General features: G+C 38.3%; 1 protein-coding gene across 1 annotated transcript in view; it reads right to left on the bottom strand.

The window, feature by feature from the left end:
• LOC133841945 (enhancer of filamentation 1) overlaps window positions 1–22,557 on the bottom strand; it is a 44,461-nt gene that overhangs the window by 862 nt on the left and 21,042 nt on the right. The window contains 4 exon segments of the mRNA XM_062274803.1: window positions 1,455–4,311; window positions 4,313–4,492; window positions 11,416–11,703; window positions 15,104–15,247. Coding sequence (XP_062130787.1) covers window positions 2,620–4,311; window positions 4,313–4,492; window positions 11,416–11,703; window positions 15,104–15,247 — 2,304 coding nt within the window. The 3' untranslated portion in view covers window positions 1,455–2,619.

Below are 22,557 nucleotides of genomic sequence, written 5' to 3'. Positions count from 1 at the left end.
TTAAAAGCAGGTAATGTTTTTGAAAAGACGCAACACTCCGTAGTAGCTGTCAATGCCGATTGGGTCACAACACCAAGTTGTTGCGCCTTTTATCGATATATATATGTACTTCACGATAAAAATTCCTAGAATTGCAACGATTTCAATGCATGTAGTTTTCCAAATGGAGCAGGTACACAATATTCGATAATCGATTATTTCGGGTTTTGGTCGAAGATCAATAATTTCTCTTTGTTCATCTCTATCAATTGATAGTGTCGATTGTTGCTCAGAAACCCTAACAAAATATCAGTGGTGTCATTTCCGCTTTTTTTCCCGTCAGATCTGGGTTTTTTTGAAGCGTGATTGCGGGAAAAATATGAAAACAGCGGGCAGCGGGAATTCTGGCTTTTTGAGCAAATTTACGCAGCTTTTTTTTTTTTAGTTTACTTTTATTCAAATTTAAGAGATGTTTAAATTGAATTTAACGGCTGAAATGTTAAAAATGTATTTCTCTCGATAAAATATCGATATTTACTTATATCGAGTAACTTCCCTCACAAGTTCACCCCTAAATTAAAGCTTCTTGCATCACTAATATTGTGAAATTCGGAATCCGAATTTCGGATGCGGCATATCAAGTTAACGATGCCAAAGGAATCATATAAACAAAAAGTGAGAGATGTCTGGCTGCAGAGCACAGAATTTAAGGAGTGGATGAGGAAGGATCCTACAGACCTCACGCGGGTGTTTTGCAGCTATTGCACGTGCAGCATAACTGCAAAATTAAGCGACTTGCGTGCACATGCTGCAACAAAAAAACACACCAGTGCTATGGAGGGCTTTGTGCAAAAAAATAAAATAAATTTTGCTAAAACGCCTTCGAAAACAATTGAGCAGGAGGTAGCGCTGTGCCTATTTGTTGCTCAGCATAGCGCTTAATTTTTGTACATTATTGTTTTCTTTGTAATGATATCCGTTAGAGAATTACCCATATATTTTATGTTAAGTGGAACTGAGGGTTTATTAGTGAAAAACATACAGTATATTGCCTTATAAAAATCAGTTTTTTTCTTAACTTTTTTTCTCTGGTATTCCGCTTTTTTCAGCTTTTTTTTTTCGTTGATCCAGCTTTTTTTGCTCCGAAAAAAATGACACCACTGCAAAATATCCATCTCTATTCCCAAGTTCCCATTATCTTTACTCTAGGTCTTATTGGTATATACAAATGTACGTGTATTTTCGCCGATCTCGATAATCAATTTTCAATCAATTAAAAAACACTAAAGTAATATTACACAGAAGTAAGACTAAAAATCCACGTAATATTACTGTAGTTGCAAACTGTTATCTATTCACCAATAATAAGTTAAATAAAGAAATAGTCGATTAATAATCAAGTAATTTTAAACTTATTTTGTTGTGCAGTTAGAAATTTGCATTTTTATTTGAATAGTAATAAATGTAAGATATACAACACAAAGAATTGCAGTTTAAATGTCGACAATGGCACAGACTAGTCTATAATGGTGTGATTTTATCTCTTGTATGTATATATGTACTTGAAACTATTTCGATTATTGCGCCAAATTATTTTCGTGAGCTCTCTGCTGAATGTATCGCTCATGTGCGATAGTTGCAATCGATGATCCCAATTACAGGGATGGCAAAAACGATTGATGTGTTATATCGATATTACAAATTGATTGTTATAAAAGTAAATCGTTTTTAAATTCAAATTTTAAATCGAAATAAAAACATGTGATAAATTGTTTTCATATATTTTATTTTATTATAATTTATAGTCTGCGATTGGGATGAAACACTACAACCGCGAAGTAATTATTATTAGTTACATACAATAGAACAGTATGGCTAATTATTTGTTGTATTTATATTCTTATATTGCTGACTAATGCCTTGCGAAAATCATAAAAAGTTTATTGCAAATCTTACAGATTTTTCTTGACTATGCAAATATATGTATGTGTATATATTAATGCTATATGCGTATAGTGTTATAGTATGCGATTATAAAAGATGTATATGCGTAAAGCTACATATCTACGTTATACATTTTACATACTCTCAAATATTATAATCTGCCGAAATGCTTCACTGATACAACATGATTTGCAGGGAAATTACAAATACAAAATGTACAAAAAACCTACAGAGTGGCTATTTACATAGATGTGGCTAAAACTAATGCGCTGACTTGGTTTGATCTTACAAATACAAATAACTTTATATATTATATATAACTAAGACGTAATCGTACAATAGATAGTTTCAGTTGTTGCTTCTACATTGTTGTTTTTTTTTCTTTTTTTTGCTGTGGAGATCGTGTGAGTCCTTTCCACGATCCTGGGTAATAATGGGAGCTGAAGCCGTGTGCATTTTCTGATGTTTGCTCAAAAATATCACAATGCAAATTATATATATAGCCGCAGATCGAGGCGGATCGTTACGGAAGATATGCCAAATGTATAGATGTGGATATAAATGCCGATGGAAAATCATCATTATAATTATTATTGCATAGACGAAGCGTCGTGCTAACCGGTTAAGGAACAGCCTGGAAGACTTTAAAAGCCCAAACTCCGAATACTGTGTGTGTTCATGCTCAGTTTAGTGTGTTTAGGCTCCGTCTCCGACCGAGAGCTGCACGGCCTGTAGCATCACCGATTTGAGGGCACGTGCCAGAACATTGATATTCACCACGGAATCAACCATTTCCTGGACCGCAGTGCCGCTGGGAAAATGCGCTGCCGCCTTCTTCGACTTGAGCACACAGGTCTTGAGGGCTTCGGAGAGATCGTTGGTGCAGTGCAGGATCTTCTCGCGCAGCGCCTCTTTCGAAATGTTGCGATGCACATTGTCGCCAATGGTGACCAGATTGTGTGCACTGACCACCACAAATTTGCCATAGGCAATGAAATACTTCGGCGGCTGATTCTTCTCCACCGTCTCGAGGAACGAATCGATGGCCTGCAGCAGATTGCCCATGTGCGTGGAGATCTGTTGGGCATAGTAGCGCACCAGCTTCTTATCCTTGTCGGTCATCTCTGGCGACTTGCAGGGCAACGTCACACTTGGCGTCGTGGGCGTTGTGGGCATGGTCGTGGCGGCGGCATTTGTCTCGGCAATCTTTAGCGCGCTATCGAACTGCGTCTTCATGCCAGCGGGAATGGCATCGCGTAGTGCCTGATTCTTCTTGGCTGCCGCATCCTTCGACTCAAAGGCCACATAGTCGTAATCCTCCAGCCACTCGGCACTGCTGCGACTGCCGCTGCTATCCCTGGCTCCGCCATTCTGACTCAGTTGCTCCGTGGTGGGCAGCTGACGCTTGAACAACAGCGAAGCATTGCCCTGTATAAAGCTGGTGGTGGAGCGCACATCCTCGGTGAGTGTCTGGGCACAGGCCATCAACTGATCGAGACTATCGGGCGGTCGACAGCCCTGCTTGTCATCACTGCGCGCCAGCTGCTCCACTGACCAACCGCCACCCGGAGCCGCATCCAGAGCCTCGGAGGTGTCGTGTATCAGTTTGTTGGCATCGCGCAAAGCACGGACCAAAGGACGCAGCTTCAGCGCTAGATTGCGATCCTCCGATCGCTGAGCATTTCCTAGCGCTCCCTCGCCAAACTCCGCGAGATCGTGGAGCGCGGTACGCAGACGCAGTGCATCCAGTTTCAGTTCCATTATATTCGGTTCAAGTTGAGCCCGTGTGCGCCAATGTGGCACCACATGGCTGAGCAGTCGGGTGATGGCCATCGTCGTCTGTGACTGCAGTTTTGCCAGCGTTTCCAGCGCCGAGTTCAGCTCCAGGGGCAGCTCTTTGGTCGCCGTCACCGGCATGGGCAGCGAACGTTGTTGCTGTTGCTGCTGCTCCTGTTCTAGAAGTGGGGGCAACGAGAAGTCATAGGTGCTGGCATGCGGACGCGGATGCGGACGCACTGGCAGCGGATTGCGACGCGGGATATCGTAGTCGGGCATGTTGGCCAGCGAGCTGCGATTCGAGCTGGAGAAGCTCAGCGAGAGGCTATCGCTGGTCAGCAGCGACGATGCTGAGCTGCTGGGCGTTAGCGTTGAATGCGGCTGCTGCTGTTGTTGTTGTTGCTGTTGCAGCAGGGGACGTGGCACATCGTAGGACTCCTCCTCGATGGACATGGAGGCGGCGACGCTCTTCAGTGAATCGAAGCGAGCACCCAACGCTGAGCCGGAGGTGGGAGTGCGCACAACTCGCGCGGTTCCGTCGTAGTTGAGTTGCACGGGCGTGGCTGGCTTGGGTATGTCGTAGGTCTCGAATTCGTTGCCAGCTCCGCTGCCGTTGGTGGGGGGTGCCCATCATGCCGAGGTTCTGATAGATGCTTTGGTTGCTGTAGATCTGTTGCGACTGCAATGTTTGCTGCGGGTGCGTTTGCGGGTGAGGTGAACGCGGTGTGCCCGTCAAGGAGCTGGGCGAACTGTTATAGATGTACACATCTCCGTGCCGCTGTGGCGTTATGACCTGCAACACAACAAGAAAGAGAGAAAGAAGTTTAGTTAGGACTACGCCTCGAATGTGCTTTTGTGTTTGTGTTTCGTTGTTGTTCCCCTGCTCCTTCCCCCCAGACTTTGCTGCCATATCGATTTTCTGTCCTTCGAGTTATGAATGAAAGTCCGACTGTGCGAGGACTTTCTTCAGCTCACCTGACTCAAGTCTCCCTATGGCTTGCTAACTCCCTGCAATTATCACATTTTGCTGTCAAAGTAATTGCACTATAAAAATTCCAATTCAAAAGAAAACTTTTGCTTTGCTGCTACTCAATGTGAAAATGTCGACTGAGTGAATCAGGCACACAATTTCCACGCTATTGCAGCTCGTAGTGAAATACTGGGAAATCGTCATGTGCAGCGCATGCGCATTGCGAGCGTGCGTTAAATACTGGGACTTTTTCGGTATTGCAGTTCAATGCCGTTCAGTGTCAAGGTAAAGGACCCTCAGGGAGCAAATACGAATGTGCACAGAGAGAAAATTGAAAATAATGTGTGTTATGGAAAACGAAATTCTCGATTAAAGCATGATATTCTTAACATTGAAAAATTTAGTTTCTTTTATAGTGAGCATCAATTTAAATCAATTTGATCAAATTTTCATCTTTTCCATTGATATTTATTTGCTATTAGAAATCGAATTTATTTTAAGAAATATTTATTCAATTTATGTATCTACATATTGTTATAAATCGTATCGATTTAAAGATGTAGGATATTTTTACAACTTTATTAATTATAATTTCGTATTTATGTAATTTTTATATTTTTTGTAGTCACTTATTTTCAATTGAATTTGCGTCTATCATAAAACATATTTTTGAACTCCTTTATTATAATTGTATAAACATTTTAAATTTTGTTTATCATTAAAATTTACATTTATTTCTATGCATTACATTATTAATATTCATTTTACATATTTATTTTATTTATACTCTGTGGTTATGGTTAAATATTGTTCTATATTTATATAAGTTTACATTTTTAGAGTCATTTATCATCTAAAATTCACACAAAGAATTTCAAAGTCTTAGCCCGCATTGAAATATAAATTTTCCCTCAGTGTAGTTACCGCAGTTAATACTCTCTGTAGACAAATTGGAAAACGATGCGGCATCAGGACAGCAGCTTAACAAATTTTCGATTAATTTGCAGGCATATGTGCATATGAAATATTATTACAGCATATGCCAAATCCATCAATAGACTGACGTCTCGTGCTACCCCCAAAAGGCGACTGCCACGCCCATTTCGCAGCGAATTGAATCGATTGCAAATGAGGCGGAACTGCAATGCAGCTATGAAGAATAGAGGAAGAGAGGAGAGACACAAAGGGCACACTTCAGGTAGGTCGGAGTGAAGTACCGCTATCGAGTCGCCTATTGAAGTGTCGTAACACGAGTCAACACGAGTTAGGCGAAATTGGACTATAGCAAGTCGATCCCTAAACAAAGAGTCCCGAGAGGCCATTCCTAAAACAGCTGCAAAACAAACACAGCAACTGCACTTAATGTTCATTATCTACTTGTATAATCGGAGCAGCTGAGCGGACGCAAAAAAAAAACTCAAAGGAGCAGCCGCAGGACACGGACTGGGCTTGGTCTGACTTCGATGCGAGTTGTCTTATTGTATGTATGTGGAACACAGCGGGAAGAAACTCAACTTCGACTTCAAGGAGGTCAAATTCATGCTGATTTCTTTCTTTCCTATCTGCAATTTTGCGTGACTTTTCTTTCACAATTTCCCAGGCTTGTCTGTGCTACTTTTCCTTAGCTGGTATTGCAAAAGAAATTGGGTTGGGCAACAAATCAGATGTATATATGTATATTTTTATGACACAATTGGGGCAAAACTTTTATGACCACACACCATATGCATTTGGGGTTGGGTCGAGAGTGAACTAGAGATGAGTAAGCAGCTCTGGCCGCCAGGGGGCGCTGTCACATAACAAATTGGCACACGTTATCTGTAAAAAGATTTTTCAGTCTTCTGTTTTGTGTCTTGCGGCCATTTTTAATTGCATTTTGATAGTTGAAAGTTGAAATTCTCAGCACGATCTTTCACTTTATTTCATTTCATTTCGTTTGCTTTATAAGTTTTATGCTACACGCCTTGAAGGAATGTTTTCTTTTCGAAAATCTTTTGAAATCTTTTTGTTGTATACACATTTTATGGTCGTGTTTAAATGCTGAGAACGGTAGCCGAACAAGATTTGTATCTGTGTTTTTTTTTGCAGCTCATTTGATGCATTTCAATGTTCCTCTCTCACACCTGCAACTGTGGGCAATATCTCGGGGAGTTCTTTGACAAAATTTCGGCATTTTCTCACGTACACACACAGAGAAGAGAGAAGACACAAAAAACATTTGTACACAAAATATGCAAATTGTTACAACGAAAAGTGGCAGTAGAAGAAAGATACAATTGTAGCTGAGGAGACATAGTTTAGGGTGTGGTAAAAGTGGCAAACTGAAATAGCCTCGAGCGTTGTCGAAGATTTAAATTGTGGCATCATGTTGCGAGAGAGAGAGAGAGATCTCAAGTGTTTTTCAATATTGGACGCTTAATTAACGGCTATTTGTGTGTGTGGCATCGAGAGTGGGTCATTAAGCAATGCATTGAAATTGAACAGCACCGCTAATCCCTAGGATTGCCACTTGTGACCTTGCCATATCCAGGCATTAACCATATACAATAAATGTTGCTTTTGTGGCATGAGAAATTCGAATCCGCATTGCTTGCGATTCGCATTTTGGTCATCTTGAAGAAGTTGTAGCTCTTTCTTCATAATAATAAGTTGAGTTTTGGTCATGCACAAATCTCAGCAGAACCAAAGATGCCACAGATGGAACAACAGCAACAACAACATTGAAGAGTTATTGTTGTCGCATTTGCTTCTGATGGCATTTTTGACCATTTTTTGGTCATTGAAATAAAAATGACATGTTTTCCTCACACAAAACTCGACAAACTCTTTTTGGAAATGCTCCAGCAAACAACAAGCCAAGCAAAGTCCACAAGCCACATTGCCATAAATCTTCATGGTTTGGGATTGCAACTGCAGCTGCTGCTCACCTGACTTGCGACTCCAACTCCGACGCGGACACAAACGAATCCGAATCCGAATGCGACGACGAACGCAACTTTATGGGCAGTGCGTGACCGCTGTGTTGGATGTGTTTGTTGTGTTCGCTGCGACTTAATGTGGGCTCAAGGAACTTGAAATTGTCACAATCTTGCCTGCGCCAACTTGCCTAACGGTGTGGCAGACAAACTTGCCACAGCTCTGCAGCTCTGCAGCACTGTTGCAGCTTTTGATACAAAGTCTCAAGTCTCTAGCACAGTCCATTGGGATTTATTTTTGGTCAGGCCGACAATGAGACGTAAATATTTATGTGGTTTTTATACCCAGCACACTAACAATTAGCAGAGGTTGTTGAGCTATAACAAAAGAGTTGCTCAGAGGTATTCAGAAATAATATTTCGATAATAATGAAATATTCAATCCATTATAAGAATAATGAAGTCACCTTTCAGTACCTTATTACTACGAAATATGTGATATCATTGAAATCTCTATTTATGTATATATTTATAAAGAAATAAAATAGTTTACAAAGAACTTTATTGATATTTAAAAAATACTATTTGAATCATTTACAGCTTTTAAATAATAAAATATTCCTATTTATATTTTCATAACCCTTATACATATATATACTTTCTCTTTCTTACATCCCTTTCCTTAGTGTTCATTTAATATTATGCGATATATACTCAAAGTGCATCAGAAGCATTTTTATCGTTTGATATAATTCTCTCAGCTTTAAGTCTTTGCAATGAATAATTTAATCGTACAATGGGCCAACGCATTCGAATATTTCAACTGATAGTTAGCAGGTGTAAACACAGCTTTTTAGTTGAATATCTCACGTATTTGATAGCTGTCAAAAAATCGTAAATATTTTGCTTTATTTTTATTAAAGATTTTTATAAACTTTCTTGACTAAGTACAAAAGAAGATCAAAAGTAGTAGAGTGATTTAAATTGTACGAATTTGCTAATGAAATATGAAATGTATGTATCAAAGATTGTTATAGCAAAATGCTTGAAATGTTGTTAATAATAAATATTTCATATGTATCATTTATATGATGATTCTACAATTCAAAAATTATCATAATAAGATCAATAACAATTTGTCAGCTATTTAATTTATATGAAGCTTAATTTAATCAATGCTTAGTAAGGAAAACATCTTGAGTGCATTTTCACTCTTTGTCTTCAATCTGCATTCATTTTCTTAAAGTTATCTTAAACACTTCAGCGTATTTAAGCTTCGACTCTTGGGTGCGTTGCAAGCTTATCTGACATGGTTTTGCTAGCATGTGGGGAACGTGGAACGTGGGCTGGCATCTCGTCAGACACTTGCAGCACTTGGGCAGCCCAAGCAAGCATAGAGATTGAGTAAGTTGCATAAGACTTTGTTCAGGCCATTTCCGTTCTCAATTAAGTTTTTTTTTTTTGGGGGGAATGCAGTTGATACTATGCCACATAAAATGTGCGATATGTCAGACGGCTCAATGGATCACAACCTTTAATATTTGTTTTGTGGCTGCCACTTGAAAAACACAAAAATACTTGTTTCCACCTGTTTTGTTGGCCAAGATTCGATTTGTGGTTCCTTTGGCCTGGTTGGATGGGAATTCTCAACGCACAAAACACACATTTTTTTGACACTTTCGAGTGGACTTTTCAAATGCGTGTTTTTGAGGTCGACTTGCGTGTGATTTTCCTCGATGTAGACTCGAATCAATAAAAGTTTATTTTTTAACGGCCAGACGGAGACAGCGTCAAATGAACAAAAGCGGCATTTAATTTTTTACAGCTACCACTTCACGATGTTGTCCCCCTTCCCCCGCTGAGTGATCATAGAGCTGGTTGAGCTTTATGGCCAGCGGTGCATTTCGCTGTTGTGGAAATGTCGAGGTCTCGTCTCCATAGAAAGGTTTCTCTCTTTACGACGCAATCTTCACAACTGCCAGTGGCAAGCAATCCGTTGCAATTTGCAGTTGCAGTCAAGAAATCAAATGGCATGAAAAGCAGAGAGAGAGAGAGGAGGAGTCGAGAGGAGGAGGAGTTGTGGACGATTGTTTATCCGCTGGCGCAGCGTTTATTTGAATTTGAATTTATGGTTTCACTTGCCCCCACGAAAAAGAGATTGATAGCTGCCGATAGTGCGAGGAAATGTTTACGACTTTGTAATTTGGAGTTTATTTTATTTGATTTGCCACAAGTGCGAAGGAAAGCGAAAGCCACAAATCGAATCGAGGAGAGCGGTGAGTGGTGAGCGGAGGGAGAGGGGAAAGGGTTCAAAGTTCAACCTGCCTCGATTGCATGTGGTGCTAATGATAATGAACAATTAGGATCGCATTATGAATGCGCTTATGCAATGTTGGAGGAGTGTACAACGATTGCTCAATAAAAAACATAAAATTGAAAGGCGATTGGAGAGCAAAAGATCACAGTTTATGTTAAATAACCTGAAGAGTTCCCATTCCCATTCGAAAATTTAAAATTTCCATTCGCCTCACTCGGTTGTTTCCTTAACTTGGTGTCAGCTGTCTGCCAAGTGCAAATGATTCGTTTCCTTTAATTATTGGCAACGATTTCCAGCAAATGCAAATAAAACGCATGTCCAGCTGACAAATTGGCCAAATTACGAGCCATATGCAAAAGACAAGTTGCACTCGATGCAAAAAGGAAACTCGTTGGACATGCCAGCTGGCATCGCATGGCATGGCATAGCAAAGATGCTGCACTGCATCTTGAAATCGAGACGAGTTGAATCGCAGTTGAAGTTGCAGTTGGGTTGGGGGGCTTATTAATTGCACAATTACGACACGCAATTGACGTGCAGAGTGAACGATGGCCGGGCATAATGATGGAAAACCAAAAACGCGTCGAGAAATTACTTTCTTTCACTTTCCCGACGGATATCATAATTCAAAAATGCAGTAGCTCTGTCGACCCCAAGTCGAGTGAGCCAAAAATAAATAAGCCAGACGAATGCAAAAATTGGCCAACGAAAAAAAAAACAGGGACAACAAAATTTGCAATCAAGTTGGTGGCAAGTGTGATCGACTTGGAAATACCTGACAGATATTTGGAGAGAAGACAATAGTTTAGCAAACCAATTTGTTGATTACATTATTCACAATTTGAGCATAACTTTAATATTGAATTGAAAATATTTGCTTTGTCTTTCTTTCTTTCAATGATTATAAAAAAGACAATTTAAAATATTTGCATAATATCTGTATTTCATTCTTTGATATCAGAATTAAAAAAAAAAGACTTAATCAGTTTCGCACCCTAGTATTATATATTTATTTTCATATTTTAGTATTTTTGATCAGTTAGCTAGTATTCAGTCGTATATAGCATAAATTCTAAGCACAACATTTTAAAATGTTTATAGCTTTTAAATCAAATCAAATCATCTAAATTTACCCATGTCTATTGTTAAAACATAACAAAAGTTTTCAAAACATATAGAGATCTTCTAAAAATTGATAGCTCTTATATACATATATGTATATTTTTAATATACTGTGTTGAGTTGAATTACAGATGGACAGACAGTTGACACCTAAATGAAATACCCTTCAACACGTTGTCGGGTATTAAAGTGAAGCAACTGAACTGAAATGAAATCAATTAAGAGCAGCCTGAAGGGGCGTAGAAAAAGAAAGGAGAAGTAACAGGATGAAGACGACGATGACGAAGGCGAGGCGGGGGGAAATTGCCATCAAGTAAATGCAGACGAAGCGTGAAATTAACAAAATGCTAAAATAAATTATAGTATTGTAGTTGAACTGAAGTAAAACCCACCTTGTTGGGCGATACATGCCACGATCTGCGTGCCCCGCGGCCCTGACAGGAATTCGAGCTGCTCTGGCTCGACGATGTGGAGGATGTGTCGGCATTGTTGTGGTGACCAGCTCCCGTGCTCGCACTGATGATGGAACCATTCTCATAGATCTCCGCCGAGCAGATGGAACTGTTCAATGTCGCTGTGCTCGCTGCCAGCGATGGAATCGGTGAACTCGCCGGCGATGGCGAGAAGCAGCCCGAATCGTAAGAGTTCAAGATGCGTAACCGGTTGCCCGGACAAAGACCCTGCAAAATATAACACAGAAATATATTTAGTTATTAGTAAGGAATGCAAAAAGTAATACAAAGCAAGGGAGAAAGCAAAACAGCGCGGTATTGTTCTTAAAATATACCAAATTAATACACCACAAAATATTAAAATACACCAAGGGCTGTAATTGGTATATTCATATGGTACTATGTATATTCAATATATACCAAAGAGTACAAAACATACCATATTGTCAGTCAAAGCAACTAAGATCCGTAGTAAGTGGGCGAATTTTCTCATACAAAATTATTTCTTTAATAACTTCGACAATTTTCATCTGAACGCATCCACATTTTTAGGAATCATAAAGACTTAAGTTATTGTTACGGGAGGGAAGAGGGCGTGGCAAAAATTTAAAACGAATTTTATGTGTATGCAAACGCAAGTGCTGTCAAAAAATTATATCTCTATCACTTATAGTCTCTGACATCTAGGTGTTTATACGGACGGACGGACAGACTGACAGACATTGCTATATCGTCTCGACTGTTGACCCTGATCAAAAATATATAAACTTTATAGGGTCAGAGACGCCTCCTTCTGAGTGTTACAAGCATTTTCTACATTTTCCATGAGTAGGGGGTATAAATAAATAATAAAATATGTTATTTAGTCATTGGAAATAATAAAAAAATTCATAAATAAATAAATAATAGTCAGAGCATGTGATATTTTCGATTGGGAATTCATGGCTGTGTCACTCATTGAGCTCAATTGATTTTGATTGTCTTTTAATTAACTCAATGTGTACTGCATTCTTAATAAGAAAACAAAATCTATAGCAAAAACCACACACACATAATAAATTGCAATTTTTTAATTGTCTGTCAGTTTGTTTCATTGAATGCCATCTATCAATGTGCAGTTCTTTCAGATCTCTCGTTTCGACTTTGATATAAACGAAATGTTCCCATTTATTTTTCTTATGCTGACTTCAAAGTGGCAGGAAAAAAATGTTGTCAACATGTGTTGCCGTGTTTTGCTGCCCATTTTAATTTTATTTTAGCCATAGGCATTAATACTCTTTTTTTTTGCATTTTTTTGTTAGCGGGTGCCGAACAATTTATGTTACAATTTTTGTGTTGTACTTTTTGCTGTTTAATATTTATGAACGAAACACCAACAAAAAAAAAATAATAATGTTGCTGTTGTCGCCAGTCAATTGGTTGTTTTTGGGTTAATTGTTTCCATTAAAAAGTGCGGCTACTTTTTAATTAACGGCAATTGGCCGACATAGTATGTAGTATCTGTATCTCAATCCAATGTATCTCTTTGCGTCTGCGTGTATCTGTGTGGCATCTATGGCGATTTTGATTTCCATTTTGATACGTGTTTTGACACCAGCAGAAACCATTCATTCGACCGCCTCGCCACATGAGTTGAGTGCACGGCATTCATGAGTGTTCGTAGTGAGTGCTCAGTCTCTCTAGCCAATTGAGTTGTTAATTAAAAATATGTTCGCTGGTGTTTGCAATTTTCGTTGTTGCGCAACTAGGCGACGTGCAAAGATATCTTTTGCGAACTTGGCCGTTAATCAGTTTTTAATTTGGCCAACGGGTGTGTTTTATTTCTTAACTCGCTCAGCTTTTTTTTAGAGGGGTGTAGTTCTCTAGCGTCTATCATCTAATCGAAGCGCCATTTCAAGGCTGCCTTGCGGCAAACTTTGAGATCATTAAGAGATTCGAGATTAATGTCCGTATACAATAGCGCAAATTATGTTGAACCATTCGAAACAAAGAGCATGAAATTCTATGAGAGTAGTGCAAGAGAAGAGAGAGGAAATAGAAACCTAAACAATGGGAAAGCTTGAAGAAAGTAGAGTACACAAAAGAAGGAGTCGAAAGAGATGAATGGCAGACAATTTGATTGGGTAAGAAGATATCTTCTGTTTTTGGGGAGAGTTGAAGAGAAATCTAATATAAATGTGGTATTGAAAGAAGGAAATTGGTTAAAGTAGTTAAATCGTTGAATGGATTTAGAGACAAATAAATGAAGAGAAAGGTAGAAAATTGAATGGTTTAAAGAGCGAACTATAAATTTATAAAGAAATAGTTTAATAAACAACCGGCGAGAAAATGTATAAATAAACTGATTGGTGTAGAGGGACAGCTTATAGAATTAAAGATATCATATGAATTCGCAGATCAGCAAATAATAAATGCTTCTGATATACTTTAATATTATATTATAGCAATTTATGAAAGGAAATTTGTTAGAATTTGCATGAATGTATTTGGAGTTATATTAATAACATTTAATAGTACTAAAATCGATCTAAGATATCGCAGATCAACAAGTAATGAAACCATTTCATACGAGATATAGCAGAATTTTGCAATGCTTCTGAATATCTCAAACTTAATAGAAGTTTAAGAAGGGAAATTTGTTAAAATTTGCACGAATGGATTTGGTGATACATAAATAACAATAGTGTGAAAATCGATTTATAAGTATATGTCCAAAAATAAATTACTGTTAGATAAACAGATTGACAGATAATCAAATCAAGTTAGACAGACAAATTGATAGATAACAGTCTATTGTTGAGTTAAAGCAAACATTTGCACTCAGACAAATTAATATTGTGACCGATATACATAAAAATAAATAGTTTTGCAATGTTTCTGGTATTCCCAATTTGAATAACATCTTTCATGTTGAGAACCCCAATTTGTATGCACTTAGCGGGCGATTTCAATGGTCGATTCCTCAATTATATGAAACATTTTTATAAGCTGTGAACACACATTTCATTTCATTTCACTTTGTGTGCAATCAAACTAACAACTTCGACCTCTTTCCGCTTTTCACTTTCCGTTTTTTTTTTTTATTATATTTTTATACTTTTTTCACACCCCAATGCACCCCCTCGGGGGATAGAAGGAAATGGACATAGACCAGTTGGCAGTTGGCAGTTGAGCATGTCCGAAATGATGTTGCATGCCACCTCCCCCAACTCTTTTGAATGCATTGGTAATCGCTCGTAATGCGCGAGCAGCGGCATTATGTGGATTATTATTATTACAGCTGCAGACACAATCAAATGTGGCAAATGTGAAATTTATATGCAACATGCGCCCCGCATCGAGCGTACAACGGGTGGCAGCCACGTGCCACATTATTATGATGATGAAGAAGTCAACGATGATGATGATGATGAATCATGACTATAACGAGACTTTTTGTGTGGGACTGCATTACACAATTAAATTACAAATTCAATACAAAGTGCTACACTAAATGAATTCCATTAAAGTTTGCCAAGAACTTTAAGTAAATACCACAAAACTTGCTAAGGCGTTGCTCTTTAGAGTTTAATGGCTCTTGAGAGACGCCTTTCGCGAAACTCAGGTAAAATAAAAGAAGCCAACTCACCTGTTGGTTGCGCAGTGAGCAAAGCCACCAGCCCTCGATGCCTTCGGTGTCCTGTTCGATGACTGTGAGAATGTCGCCCTTTTTGAAGGGCAGCTCGTCTTGTGTATCCGCATAATTATCATAAATGGCCTTTGCATAAAGTTTCTGTAAATAAATCAAAAGACGAAGCAACAATTAACATTTGAAAGACACGAAAAAAATGCGCAAAAGTTTTCAGTTTCAGTTTTCAGTTTTGCAGTTATCAAAATAAAGCAATTCGGCAAAAGTTCTGGGCATATAATGAACTGCATGCGATATATTTAAGCCAGCCAGACAGACTTCTAAGAAGCCGCAGCAGCAACAGCAACACTCCAATTTCAATGGAATTTCAAAGACGTGAAGAGTTCTTGACCAGCAAACTCTTAACGCAACGACCCCGACTTTGACTTGAACTGGAGCCAAGTCAAAGCCAAAAACCGAAGACAAAACTAAAACCAAAACATCATTCAAAAGAACTCGTCTGTGTTTTTTTTCGGGGTTTTTCTTCAGGTAGCGCAGGCAAAAATATATGCGCGTATTTCTCTCTTTAAATTTATTTATTTTTTTTTGTTTTCTTTTTTTTGCGTTTTTTCGAACAACAACAAAATTGCACAAATTGCAAAAAGACTGAAAAACAAAGCGAGCTCTGTTCTTTTTTTTTTGGTTTTTTCTTCATACTTATCTTTTCCATATTGTGTTGTTTTTAGCTCATGCAGCGCGCTTCATTAGTTTACCTGGAATTTCAGGTCAAACTTTTGCGTTGTTAGAGCTCAACCACAACAATAACAACTGTGGAAGTGAGCAGAGAAACACATTGAACTCTAAGAGAGCGTAAAGTAATTGTTATTACTTTTAATTGTTTTATTCAATACTAACTTGGAGGTACTTTAAAAGGGTTTTTTTTGAAGCTTAATTAAGCTACGCATTGTTATCGACGCAGTGTCATAATCATCAACTACTTTCTTTTCGAATTGTTTCTAATCAACTGCACACGACTGTGAGGTGTGCATTGTATGTAGAAGTTAACTCGCTTTGCTTGTTGTGGTGGGCAAAGGTTTCCTCAATGAATGAATGAGAGGAGTGAGGGGGCACCCTTCTCCGATCCTCCAACTCTGATTCCGACTCGGGTTAAGCGTGTTGCTTTTAATTTCGCCACCGCATCGAACAAAAATCCCAAAACGAACGTTTTGAACTCAACCCAAAGCCGACACCATTCAAGTTGTCGTTGTTGTTGTTGTTGTTGTTGCGGTTGTCGTTGCCGTGACTGCCTCTGACTTTGGTAGTTGGGGGTAGCGTAGTTGTTCAAGCTGCCCTCGATTTCCATACTCCGCTCCTGTCGCATTTAATACGAGTGAGCGAACGGGACAGACAGACAGACAGACAGAAAGAGACATTGTATGCGACGAGTACTGCTTAGCGATTACAATATCGCGCGATGAATCGACGTTGAACTTTCAACTCGGAATTGAAACCCGTTTCAACAGCAACCAAAGGTAGGAGGCATTGTGAGTGAGTGCTGCGGTTTTCTGTTGTATTCTACTTTTTCAATTTGGAAAGCTGAAATGTCGTTCACAAAATGTCAAACCGAAGAAAATGAGCGCACTTGAAGTTCATGTGTTCAATGCAACGTTGCCTGTTGCCTGCTGCCAATGACACTTCTTCCTCTAGCACTTGAACATTGCGTTGTTCAAACAATTCCGACTCGAATTTGACTCTATGTTTGTTTGTTTGGTAATTTGCCTACGTCAGATGAAATTGCTCTCTTACTGCCAGGGTTGTCATGTGCTTCTCTGTGCATTTGCTTTCTTCGCTTCAAACGGCATTTTTTAACATGACGCTAATTGAACAGGCAAATATTTGAACATCACATTGAAGTCGCATTTGGAGTTTGTTTTTTTCGGTTTTACGAAGTTCCGTTTGGCGTCTCAAGTTTCCAGTCAAGCCAAGCAAATAAAAATAAAACGAAAAAAAAATCAAATATCGTTGGATTTTTGTTTGTTGTTTGTTTGAGCGACTTTAATTGGTTTGTTTAGCGCATTTTTCTTGACGCTATACAATACTGTCAATATAGAAAACCCATTGTGTGCAAACGGAACTAGTTCTTGGCTCAGAGCAGCGAAAGTTTTCGATACTCAAAAGTATTGAAAATACTCTTTCCCTCTCTCTCTCTTTTTTTTTGGGCGACTTTTAAAGGCGCTTTACAAATTGCATTTGCAAATTATGCCGCAATAAATCAGCTGGAAATCGACCACAAAATTGAATAAAACTAATTTCTGGCTTTGGGGCAAAAGCATTTTGTGCATGTGAGTTTCCTTTCATTTGGCATAAAGTGAAAGAGCCTTGGCAATTTATTGTTTCTTTAAAATTGTGGCACGTATGACCAGCAACAACAACTACATTAATAGCGACTACAATGAGCATAGTTATAAGACCGATTTCGAGTTCCACATAACAACCGAAATCTTTATTTCTTAACTACTTTGGAAAGGTTATTCACCAGCGGTCATAAAAGTACACACAGACAGAGCTTTATAGAAAGCCAAAAAAATAAAGTGGAAGTTGAACTTAAGTGAAGTCAAGCCTAAACATTAAAAAAACCCCATCACACATGTTGTCCATACTGTTAGATTACTTTATTCTTTTTGCAATCTTTTTTTGAACAAATACATCCTATCCTGAAGACCATAAATAACAGATCTCGAAGCATACAGAACAACAGAAGCAGCCGCGGGGCGACAACGATGTCTTAATGAGCACTCAAAACTCAAATAAAATTCGCAATAAGCGGGAGTGGAAAGAAACTTTTGTCAAAATTTTGCTCAAGATCTGATGAGCTTAAAGTCCGTCTCTCAACATGACAATTTGACTTTGAGAAGAGCCCATTAACCGCATTAAGCGTAACACAAGAAATGACAGACAAGTAAATAATAAAATAAATAAAAATAATTGTATACTCAAGTTAACGGTAATGTGTACAAATTATATAGCAAAAGCGCTTCTCAATGACAACGGTCTCTGATAACCCGCAGTTCCACAACTGATAACTATAAATACTATATATTATATACATTTTTTCTTTTTTTTTTGAATTGGCTTCTGTCATTGCGTGACTGATAAACCTTTGGAGGTATTTTGCGATTTCTTTTATGATTTCTTTTTGCTGGCCTTTAATTAATCCAATTTGCTACAAAATCGATGGAGGAGCGTCAACTTGATTTGTTTTCAACGTCTTTTTAACTTTTTTTAGCTTCATTAGCAAAACAACTGAGATACCAGAAATACATTTTTCTGTGACTAGTCGCAATTTATTTAGGAACTGCAAAATGCGTCATTTTTGTGGGGAACTTTTTGGCATTTGACATTGAGGAGGAGACTTTGTTGGCGGATTAAGAAGGTAAAGTAAAAGATGAAAAAGGTTTTCGCATATGGTAAATATTTGTGCTATATAAAGTCGGGTATTTACTGTATTTAGCCCACTTGTCTTCGCCACGCCATATGTCGCAAAAGTTGAACTGGTTTGTTTCATTTTTTTTTTGCGCTTTGTTGACTGCAAAAATAAAATAAAATAAAAATGTATACAACAGCGCGCTGTTGTTGACAGTGTCGGCCTTTTCGGCACATTTCGTCAAGCCGTGTGCAAAAATGTGACAATAAAACTTTAAAGCAGGCCAACTCAACCGAAAGATTGCCCCCCAAGAAACACGTTCCGAGCACACATACCGAATATACTCGTACATACTCGAAAGATCAGTTAACCCAGCAAAAGTCAGTTTAACTTGACAGTTAAATGCGTTGACAAGTGCGCAAAATCGAAAATCAAAATTCAGTTGCTCACTGAACTGATCTATATAGATACTCGAGTACCCGATTCGTATTCATGAGTGCATGAACATGATGCAACTGCACCCACCCACACATAACAACAACAACAATGAGCAGTATTTACAAGTGTCTGGTTGATCCATCAACGTTAATCCATTTGACTCCGAGAGCAATCAGTTGTGGCATGCCACAGGAATGTTTGCTTAATCCACACAAAAGCCTTTTACTACTCTATATATATCGCTAGCACTGCTATTTCAAAGTTCACAGCTGTATATAGATTTTATTAAGAAGGGGTCGAGCACTGCGCTCAATTGGACTAATCAGCTAAATACTTGGATTTGCAACAAAAAGCAGAATACTTATAGTTCAAAGAACAACTAAAAGTCAACAAAAGGGATTTGAACAAAAATACTGCCAAGATTAAAACGAAATCGTAAAAAATTAAATTTAATCTTTGAAATAATAAATACGAAAAAGATGTTGAAAGCAACCACAAAAATACGTCTAAAGTTATGAAATGTTTTATCTATGCGTTGTTGTTCGACTTTACTTCAGTTTGACTATGGAAATTGATTAACTTGAGTTTATTTTTGGTCGTCGCGACGATTTCGATTTTCGATGCTTGATGGATCGCTTTGCCAGCCAGCCAGCACTTTCATCTGTCAATGTCGTCGTCGGGGCCCAACTTACTTGATATTGGCCCATTAGGTAAGTCTGGAATGAATAGTACTCTATACGCTATATATTACGTTTAATAGTCCACGTGTGCTGAAAATAAATTTACTATGAAATTGCACCAGACGTAGACGTTGGCTAATTTCATATTCTAAGGGCCAAGTTTCAGTCCTCAAATGAGTCACAAAGCAGTGTAAATTGAATAATTTCCGTGCTGCGAAATTATTGCTAAATTAACTGTTGACTTGCTATATTAAAGAACAAACAAAACGGTTTCAACAAAAGTATTCGTCGACCTTCGCAAATAAATGCAAGTATCTAAATGTATTTTTCAAGTGAAACACGCAATAAAAAAAAACACACATTGTTCAATTCCCGCAGCCCGCAGAATTTCAGACCCCAAAAACCACTCTCAGACTTCGTGAATCAACCGAAAAAAACAACAACAAAAAATAAAAGCAAAATCAATTTAAGAGCGCGGTCTGTAAAGTTTCGCGTTTTTAATGTGGAAACAACAAAAATCATTAAAATATCAGACTCTGTTTATTATGAATTTTGTTTTCGATTATCGCACAAGTTGCATTTTGCCTGTGCTGTGACAAAAGAAGCTCAAGAATTGCTAGAAACAGAAACAGAAAATAACCATAAAAAAAGCAAACATTTTTCGAGCCGATCAATCATTTGATAAACAAACATGTACAAGCTATAAATTATAATAATAATAATAATAAAAGATTCAAACCTCCAGAGGCTAAGCAATGTTCCAGCGAAAAGAAAAAAAAAATATTGTTGCAAATGGCCCCAAGGCAAATGCAGAGGGGAATTGAGAAACCACAGACATAAAAAATTATCAAGTCCAAGAGATGCGAGAAGAAAAGACAGCCCATAAAATATGCATAAAACAAGCAAACAAATTAAAAACCCATAGACTGAGGGCATTTGTTAAACATTTGTTTGCATAAATTAAGAGTCTGTCTTCAAGTCAAACTCCTCCCCAACATTTTGGAGTCTTCCCTCGCTTATCTATACTCGTAAGTGCTGTTAAAATTCTTTCGAAATTCAACCAATTTTCAGCTCTGCATCTACGTCACAAAAAGCAGTTCAATAGTTTTTTTGTGGACTGTGGAATACCCCGGATGTGAACGTGACTCATGCCGCATTACAAAATAATTGAGAGTGAGGCATCAAATTGTTGCTAGCCTGGCCCGAAGAAAACATCAACAAACCAGTTACCAGTTTCTCTCTAAGCCGAAGATCGTCTTTTCGGTCCAGCACCTAACGCATGGATGGCTTACTGTCAGCCTCTCTGCACCCACGTGAAGCTAGCTAGGGCCTTGAACTCGGGGCAACGCTTGGCGCATCCATGGAAAGTACCTAAGCGACACTTTTTAATGTTCATTAGGCGTCTGCTGATAGTTTACATTTGTGCTCAGCCAAAGTCTACAGTGAAGCCTGCCCACGCGAATGTCAACTGAACAAGCGGTTAATGAATGAAAGTGAACGGATAAACAGTTGAGCTGCTTAAGGGGCGATTAAGCTCTGAAAGAGTATTCTAAATGTACCTTATAACACAGAGCATTTCCTGCTTAGGTTTAAAGGATAGCCGACAGCTTAATTTTGGGTAAGCTGGATCAACTGTTAATGCAAAGAATATACATATGTATTTCCCTTCCACGCTTTGAGTAACCTAATAGACTCTTTATACTTTTTAAGGTGATTGGTCTTATGACTAACTTAATATATAAAGTCCTTCAATGAGAGCTTTAAAAATACAGGTAAATTTGATATTTATATTTTGTGTTCTTCTCAGCCTAATTTACTTTTGTCTGTTACGCAAACTTTGAGAAACCTAATAGACTCTTTATACTTTTTAAAGTTTTTAGTCTTAAGACTAACTAAAGTACATAAAGTACCTTATACATGTTTTTAAGACACACATAAGTTTGTTAGTAATATTTTATATTCCTCTCAATATAAATGTCTGCTGCATGTTACCCAATCTTTGAGAAACCTAATAGACTCTATATACTTTTTGAAGTTTATAGTCTTAAGGTTAACTCTATGTATTAAACTCTATCAATTTTAAAGTCCACAGTGCAATCATGATAACATGTATCAAGTCCTTTTATTAAAGCCCTTGGTCTTAAAACTTAGGTCATTTAACTACCTACATTTATTACTTCCCTAAGACTAATGCTCTTCTGCACACTTTGAGAAGTCGAATAGACTCAAAGTGTTTTTTTATGATTTCCCTGGACCCTGTGCAGTTGTCAGTCTTAATCTCCGACAATATTTTACAGATCAGTTAAAGAATATTTCTAAGCACATGCGATCTCTTAGCTCACGCTCTCTTTTTAGTGACCTCTGCTCTTCGTGTTGGTCTTAGGCAATATATCACAGGTGAGTAACTGATTTCCTGATGCCATGATTGGCGGCACTTCAATCTCAGTTAATGGCACTCTAAATCTCTTGTTCGCATACCGAAGACATGAGTCACAACCGACTGAAATATGCCTCGTGGCAGTTGCAGTAGCCGGACAGCTGTGGCTAAGTGTAAATGGGTCTCATTAGTTGCCGCTGGAGGCGTGCAAAATCACTGCAAATCGATGGACTACCTTACTTATCTCTCTCTCTATATAGAGGTACAAGTCATATAAGTTTTATTACTCAGCCAGCGAACTTGTTATCTGAACGAGAACGAGAGAACGAGAACGAGAAGACTGCAACACGCCCCTTCAAGTAATTGTTCTTATTGTTGTTGTTGTTGCTTGTGTTGTTGCCATAACACATTTCCGGTGCTGACCATAAAAAATTGTGCTGTGCCAGTAAAAATGTGGTGCAAAATTATCGTACTGCAGTCAATTTGCAATTGTTTATTTATTTGTAAGCATTTCCCACTCCCCATTCTCATTCCCATTTCTCAACTGTTGTATCTG

This window comes from Drosophila sulfurigaster, chromosome 3, assembly GCF_023558435.1.
Source record: "Drosophila sulfurigaster albostrigata strain 15112-1811.04 chromosome 3, ASM2355843v2, whole genome shotgun sequence".
NCBI lineage: Eukaryota > Metazoa > Arthropoda > Insecta > Diptera > Drosophilidae > Drosophila > Drosophila sulfurigaster.
This window is presented reverse-complemented; position numbering and strand designations above follow the sequence as displayed.